Source organism: Anneissia japonica, unplaced genomic scaffold (assembly GCF_011630105.1).
Source record: "Anneissia japonica isolate Jap-2015-1 unplaced genomic scaffold, ASM1163010v1 scaffold14230_len8996_cov165, whole genome shotgun sequence".
Taxonomy (NCBI): domain Eukaryota; kingdom Metazoa; phylum Echinodermata; class Crinoidea; order Comatulida; family Comatulidae; genus Anneissia; species Anneissia japonica.
Window position 1 is genome coordinate 101 of NW_022737171.1, and position 8,569 is coordinate 8,669.

The 8,569-nt window shown below is 33.8% G+C and overlaps 1 protein-coding gene across 1 annotated transcript; it reads right to left on the bottom strand.

The window, feature by feature from the left end:
* Positions 1-269: 269 nt before the first annotated feature.
* LOC117117087 (autophagy-related protein 16-1-like) lies at positions 270-8,280 on the bottom strand (the record flags this gene model as incomplete). Its single annotated transcript, XM_033261270.1, is given in 7 exon segments — positions 270-382; positions 3,202-3,353; positions 5,297-5,405; positions 5,986-6,034; positions 6,321-6,556; positions 7,420-7,510; positions 8,207-8,280. Coding segments are annotated over 7 exon segments (824 nt in total), but the record flags the coding sequence as incomplete, so codon positions are not given.
* Positions 8,281-8,569: the final 289 nt, after the last annotated feature.

Consider the following 8,569-nt stretch of genomic DNA (forward strand, 5'->3'; position numbering starts at 1 on the left):
TTAGTTCTGTTATCCATTCAGTGTGATAACTGCCAACAATTTTTTAAAATATTTATTTTCCATGCTTCATATATTTATTTTATTAACCATTATTTTCTCTTTCTTCTGATAAATTTTTCTGTTAAGTAAAAGAAGTCACTGAGAAGATCAATACAGTAAAACCACAAGCCTGTTAAGTAAAAGGAGTCAATGAAAAGTTTGCATCGGCAAGCTTCACGTAATATAAATTTGTATACAATCACAATGGCAAGTAAAACTCACAAGCTCGGCTTCTCAAGTCCCATATCTTGAGAGTTCTATCATGACTGCCAGACACGACTTTATTAGCATCTCCGAGGAATTTAGCCGCTAGGACTTTTCCACTGTGACCTGTCAGTGCATGCTGCAGATTATAAAAAATAAAAAAAAAAGTTCAGAATGATTCACCATGTAGACAAAACAAAATAATATTTGGAAACTGTTTATGTTACATTATCAAATCAATGTTGCTCCATAGGACTGTGGTATACACCATTTTCGCTAAATTTGAAATGAAAATTTCTGAGAACCTGGCAACTACCACTGGACGACATCCAGGGGCCTAGGCATTTCGCTCTACGTAGTTACCAGTGTTTATTTCCGCTATAACCGGTGAACGACCTTCCTCTTGTAATGAGTTAGTCTAGGCCTAGGCTAGTCTTTAAAACCAAAATATCAAAACAAAAACACAGAAGAAAATAGTTGCGCATAAAACATGTAGTTGTTGCTCCATAGGCCTGTGGTATACACCATTTTCGCTAAATTTGGAATAAAAATTTCCGAGAACCTGGCAACTACCACTGGGGGACATCCAGGGGCCTAGGCATTTCACTCTACGTAGTTACCAGTGTTTATTTCTGCTATTACCGGTGAACGACCTTCTTCTTGTAATGAGTTAGCCTAGACACAGACATAGACAAACAGTACTCTTTATTTAATCCATTGATGGAAATTACATAGCCTGTACGGTTATCTCATTATACAGTTTAATTCATCTAGAAATAAAAGACCGAGGGTGAAGGAGGGGATTCAGCACCCCCTCAAACTTGATCGCCAGTCCCGCGTAGTAGACAGAGTATACCAATCGCAAAGGCAAACCAATCAACCTTTCAGCTTTACGGATAAATTTATGCAACGTTTCCCAATCCCCTCCCGAAATGTTTCCACCCCAGCAAATAAGACAATAGTTCAAGACCCCAATAATAACAGAATTAAAAAAGAGTTGTTTAACTTCCTTAAACAGAACATTCAAACATGAAGTTTCTTAACTAAATAGTCCACATAACAGTTCCAAGTGAGCCTATTATCATATTATAAAGATAATTCAACCTGCTCAATACATGAATTGTTAATAGTAATACAATCATTTATAGAAATATTTTTTCTGAAATCGATTACCATTTCTTTCGTTTTATCAGTGTTTAACTCCAAGAAATTATAGTCACAGTATGATACAAAACGTTCTATCTCTGGTTTATAAAGTTCAATATTATCATTTTTAATTACAGTAAACCTATAATAGCTGAGTCATCTGCATATTTCATTGTAGGACAATTAGAATTAGTTCTGAAATCCGCTATATACAATGAAAATAGAAAAGGTGCAAAAACAGTGCCTTGTGGAGCACCCGTATTTGAAATAAGAACATCAGATATGATTTGGCCAATTTTTACAATTTGTTGCCTATTCGTAAGGTAGTTAACAATAAACATAATAACAAAGGCAGGAACATTCATAGCTTCAAGTTTCTTAGCCAGAAGATGTACTTGTATCGTATTAAATGCGGAACTGAAGTCAAAATACATAATACGAATAGAGTTCCTTTACGAGAATGCTCAAGGTGTGAGTAAATACTTTCTAGTTTATAGAGTAGGGCATCTTCTGTACCATGATTAGGCCTATACGCAAATTGGAGTGGGTCCATAAATTCCATAACACGAGGTACCAAAAGCTTCATCACAATCCTCTCACAGACCTTCATCGCAGTGGATGTAAGTGCTATAGGTCGCATGTCATTCATGGATTGAATTATGCGAGTCCAGACGTTTCTTTGTGAGCCACGTTTCAGTGAATGCCATTATGCTTACTGTACACTCCGGAATTCATTTAGATTTTTAACGTTGGCCCTCAATTCATCAATTTTATGATGTAACGATTGAACGTTACCGATAATAATAGAAGGTAGGGTTGGCTTACATCTTTGTGATTTAAGTCGCTTTTTAAAACCATTCGCCTTCCCACGTTTTCAGCGTTTCATTTCCGCAGATATGAAACGCTGAAAACGTGGGAAGGCGAATGGTTTTAAAAAGCGACTTAAATCACAAAGATGTAAGCCAACCCTACCTTCTATTATTATCGGTAACGTTCAATCGTTACATCATAAAATTGATGAATTGAGGGCCAACGTTAAAAATCTAAATGAATTCCGGAGTGTACAGTAAGCATAATGGCATTCACTGAAACGTGGCTCACAAAGAAACGCCTGGACTCGCATAATTCAATCCATGAATGACATGCGACCTATAGCACTTACATCCACTGCGATGAAGGTCTGTGAGAGGATTGTGATGAAGCTTTTGGTACCTCGTGTTATGGAATTTATGGACCCACTCCAATTTGCGTATAGGCCTAATCATGGTACAGAAGATGCCCTACTCTATAAACTAGAAAGTATTTACTCACACCTTGAGCATTCTCGTAAAGGAACTCTATTCGTATTATGTATTTTGACTTCAGTTCCGCATTTAATACGATACAAGTACATCTTCTGGCTAAGAAACTTGAAGATATGAATGTGCCTTTGTTATTATGTTTATTGTTAACTACCAATAGGAATAGGCAACAAATTGTAAAAATTGGCCAAATCATATCTGATGTTCTTATTTCAAATACGGGTGCTCCACAAGGCACTGTTTTTGCACCTTTTCTATTTTCATTGTATATGGCGGATTTCAGAACTAATTCTAATTGTCCTACAATGAAATATGCAGATGACTCAGCTATTATAGGTTTACTGTAATTAAAAATGATAATATTGAACTTTATAAACCAGAGATAGAACGTTTTGTATCATACTGTGACTATAATTTCTTGGAGTTAAACACCAATGATTACTATGCAAGTTCACCCACATGAAAAATAACTTAAGAACTATGACATATTTAATATGCAAATAATATTGACCTTTAACCTATGATCCTGAACACCCCACACTCTCATTGCAAAGTCACTGGAAGCTCCAAGTACAAAATGTTCCTGAACATCAAAGTCTACAGACGTTACTCCTGCATTGCTACCCATTAGACTTGCTAATTTCTGACTAGAAGAGGATGCATCTACAAATAACAAAAGGTCTATAGTTAATACATTTTGTAATACAACAGTAAAATTTGGAAACAGATCAAGCTTGGCGCACAGTCCAAGTGCAATTATGAGGGACATGATGATGGATTTTTTTAAGACAGATGGCTGCCAGAGACGAGTATACTCACCCACAGTGTTTTGCTGAGGGATGAGTATGCTCGTAAAAATCGGGGTAACATTCTAGCGTTTATAATTTCTTTGTTATACATTGTAGAACCAGACTCGACAGTTGGTAGTTTGGGGAAGACAATGTACACACAACGTATGTATATTTGTTGTGTTATGTTGCTGATAGTACACTCGAGCGGCACAAGTGGGGCGCCCTTTGAACATATACCAACCCATGCAAAAAGCGGACAAGATAACTCGAACTTGGCATAGTCAAACTCGCCCCCCCCCTCCTATTTCCCCGCCAAGTTATTAGCCATTTCAAGATAGACTTATTTTTTAGATGGTACAGTACATACACTGTACTTGAATTTCAAAGAAACAAAATAAATTCAAAACACGCTTGGTTTACACATAAGTGATTTAACCCTTTCGCTGCATACCCCCGGTACTACCGGGGATAATTATACATCGTTGAACTGCGTACCCCCGGTATTACCGGGGGTATGAAAAATAATTCTTTAAAAATATTTTCTTGTACTAACATCCGCCCTCTGTAGTTTTTTTATCAACTAGAATATTTTTCCTCATAAAAAAATGTGTTTACCAAGAAGATGGCGGGTGCACGGCCTCGAAAAAAGCGTTACAGTATAATGTATACAGTATAATGTTGATGGAGTTGTGGATCAGATTTTTGCTGATAGACAGTGAAGACAAATTTGAGTTGGACAGTTCAGCGACTACATTTCCATCAGCTGACTATAGTTCCAATAGTGATTTTTTAGATGAATTTATGGATTTGGAGGGCCTTGCTCAAGCTAGGGCTAGGCCTAGGAGAAGGCAATCCCCTATTTCCAAATTGTGCCCACCCCATAGGCCAACCTCTTGCCCACCCTGCATGCAAAAAGAATTTCGGAATAACCACTTACTATTTCGAAAAGTGATTTTTTTTTCTGAAAAATTCATGTTATTTCATGATTTTGACAAAAATCGTTGATTTGTCTGTATTTTTTTATCAAATGATGAAAATAATTCAAACTTTTGATACTTTTTATTCACTATATATCTATTGAAAAAAAAAAACATATCCCACAAAAATTTCTTAGAAAAAAAGTAGCTTTTTTAAAAATTTTTATGAAAAATGGGATATCCAATATGGCTACCAATAGGTGACATGACCACATAATCATGCAAATCACCAATTTTTTTAATTCCCCACAAGCCCAACCCACAACACAAAAAGAAATTACCTCTTTTATTATTTTTTTGACATTTGTTTCAAAATTACCTTATTTTCTTAAAAAATTGTCCAGCACAGAGGTGGGACAAACACTGCGCAGTGAAAGTGTTAATGCCGGTTAATACACTACATGGTGTTACAGTGACCCTATTTATTGTTTTATAGAAGTAATTACCGAAATTTACAGCATTCATTTTAAAAAGAAGCCCCCTCTTTAACTTTGCAAAAGTAGTCTCAAAAAGAAGCCCATCTTGAAAAGAGGCCCATCCAAAGTTCGCAAAAAGAAGCCTAGAGCTTCTATTGGAGGTCTTACAGAATTTCATTTAAATGTGTTTTGTGACAAAATAAAATGTCCTTATTCTTTTGTTAAGCTGAAAATAAAATTTAAAAAATCTTTTATTGCTTATTTTGCACATAATAATTAAAGTTTACAGCCTCTTAATTAATAATTTTAGCCAACAGTGAGAAAGTGCTGTATCACAGCCAATGCAATAAGTGCAGGATGTTGACATTTCTGCCTAGCATGACTAACATTTTGAGTGCAACTTTTCTTAGTTCAGTACTTACCACGTATAGAAAACTCCCAAAGATTGACTTTCCTATCAGCACCACCAGTTGCAAACTTCTTTCCTGAAGGGCTACAACAGATTGCGCTCACATCATTTTCATGTGCATCCTAAAATAAATTTTATACATTAATCATTTCCATGAATTGGGGGTGCGCACCTCCCCCCACCCCTTCCAATTCGTGCCTGTTTTTTGTTTTTGTTTCCTGTGGCCTAAAAGCGCCTTTAGACAGGTTTTTCTGTGGAAGGCACTATATAAGTACATGACTGACAATGAATTGAATTATTTCAAACTGTACAGATTGTCTTATATATTTGTTAGATTCCCCTCTAATTGGAAAAATGACGTCATTAAGCTATTTCACAGAGAGCGAAATTGTTTCACCATAACCATGAACAGTTTAATTTTCACTAGAGTTCTTCAACAGATTGTTAACTTTTTAGTTTGTTGTGTTGCTCTTCGGCAAATTTTGGAATTTATACTTTATACAAAGCAAAAAAAATGTGCAGCCAATTAGAGCTCAGGACAGAATGTTGCCATGCCCGTAAGCACAGAAAAGAATCCATTAATGTACATGTCACCATGACAGGCCAACAAATCAATGGCAACAGGGTAAAAAATTTGTTGAAAAAAGCATATCATGAAACAAATTAATCACTTAGAACTGTTTTTAATCTTTGGAAACTTACAAACTTCCTGAGAACTTTAGTTGGAACACACGACACTGAAATAGGCGTTCTATAAAGAATAATAACATTAACATAAGTTGGTAAAGTAATGATTTCATTAAAAAACTAAAAAGAATGGTACAATAGTATTTAAAAATAAGACATATTGTATGTGATAACACTAACACTAGGATGTAGTTAATTAACAACGTACAGGAAAGGAAAACTGTCGCATAGTGAAGCTGCCAGATTAGTTAAGCTGTATTGTAGATTTCACTGTGGACTACATGGTTGCAGAAAGTCTTAACATTCGTGTTAGTTAAATGTTGAGTATGAAAGACAACATGAAAACTCACATTACAGGGCATGGGGATGTTACAACAGGTTTGACTGCCTCATCCAAAATAATTTTTTGCTTTTTTTTCTGTTCCTCAAGGAACTTATCGTTACTATTGTTGACAATGTTTGCATCCAGTGCTTTTAATTCCAGCCATCGCTTCAATAAATCATCGAACTCTTCTTGTACTTTACGTAACTTCGCCTCCAAACCAGTATAAGCCAGCTGCAGGGCTTGCTGCTCATCTCGTATTATCTAAAGAAACAAATTTTAACTTTCCATTTTTTTTCATAAATTATTTTATTTTATATAGGACTTCACTTTTATATTTATATTAAATTGTATATAACCTTGTATCTTATATATTAATTTAATTAAATAAAATTGCAATAATAATTATTTAGTATTTTACAAGGAATTTTAATTTAACTATAACAATTTAGAAAAATAATTGTACATAATTATTTCTTACTTTTAAATTTGTGTAACATTTTCAACTAAGCACTGATTTATTTTCTGAATGTAATGCTGTTGTTCTTTCTGTGTTTCCTTGATTTTTATTGATTGGTTATTGTTAAACTTGTATTGTATGTATTCAAAATTACAATAAAGAAAAAAAACAGAATAAATGGACAATAAAACTCTTTATGGACGATAGAATCAGTAGAGCCTTCCATCAGTCGCAAAACACTACAGAAAAAAAAAAATTATTTAAATAAAAAAAAAACATTTTAAAATGTACAACAGAAGTCCTATGTGCTTACAACTATATGTTGAATATGTTGAATATGTATTAAACTGGATCATAATCAATTTAAGGGTTAAAGTAGCAAAAAAAAAAAATTCTAAATCTGCAAAACAATATGATTTAAAAGTATATATCAATGGGAGTAAATAACATATTGATCCTTTTAAAGAGTAATTTTAATTAAACATTTTGAGGATATTTTATTTCAGATTTCACTACAGCACAGAGGTGTTTACTGTACTTTGTGAATACTTTACCTGGATAAACACACAAATTCCTTATACTCTACAAAAACAGAACATCTCAGCAAATCTCATGTATATGTGCCAAAGATATCAATTACTATACAAACTGTTCAACAGTGCCATACCTCATTTTCTTTATCTTTCTGCATTACTGTGTCTTCTAAACCTTTTATTTCGGTTTTGTAGGCATCTAGACTGGTTTCTAACTCAGCAATTCTTTGAAAAATAAAAACATAATAATAAAAATTTAATTTCTAAAACTGGCCAAAAAGTACAAGGCATTTAATAAACAACACGCAAGCCTTTAATGTTATATAAAGCAGACAAGCATTGAGAAAGCCATTTTATTCAACTTATAAGGCAAGAACAGAACAGGTGAACAAGCACCTCTACAGAGCCGTCTTACCAGTGGAGCCAGTTCTTATTATCAGTGACAATTACAGTATATTAAACAATAATGTTATGAACTGAATTTTGCTATCAAGATTCCAAAATTGCTAGTCCCCACACCATACCCTTTATGAATATGACAGGCATTGGTATGCTTACAGACACAGCAACTTACCATCTCAAAGAGACCAATCAAATTCTATTTCTTAAATCACAAATAACGATAGAGCATATCTTTCAATTGATCATAAAGCCCTGGCCAAATATCAAATTTTATTTGACAAAGAACTGTTGGATGCCCATATATAGTCATGTGATGTCATCATGACCATATTTAGACATGTCACATGTTTTTGTCAAACAAATTTTGATAGTCTGGATAGGGCTTTAGAATAAAAAGAAATGGATCCCTTTTAGGTCAGCAATCCAATGTAAAACAAAATTTTAAAGAAATTTCACAATTTACCACATTCATGGTGTACCATTACTTAAAAATAAAACAATAAAAACTTTCATATTTACTTATCCTTTGCTGAATCTAACTCTTTCTCTTTTGCTTGTAACTTTTTTGTAACATCAATAATCTGTTGAGCATTCTAGGAATAAACAAATAATATGGTAATTTTCCACATAAATATGCAAATTTCTTTATGAATATGTTAATAAGCTACTGCTTTCCAGCGATACACAGTGGCAATAATATACCTCTGATGTACTGTATGATCATTCATTCAGGCAATCATAAAAAATATTCAAAAATAAGAAAATAATGCAGTTTTTAGATACAATGTAGTTGTTAATGTTAAAAAGTCTATATTAATCCTGCTGTCTATTGAACAGATAAACATTAACATCTGTCTAAAAAACAAAAAAGCTATTATGTTT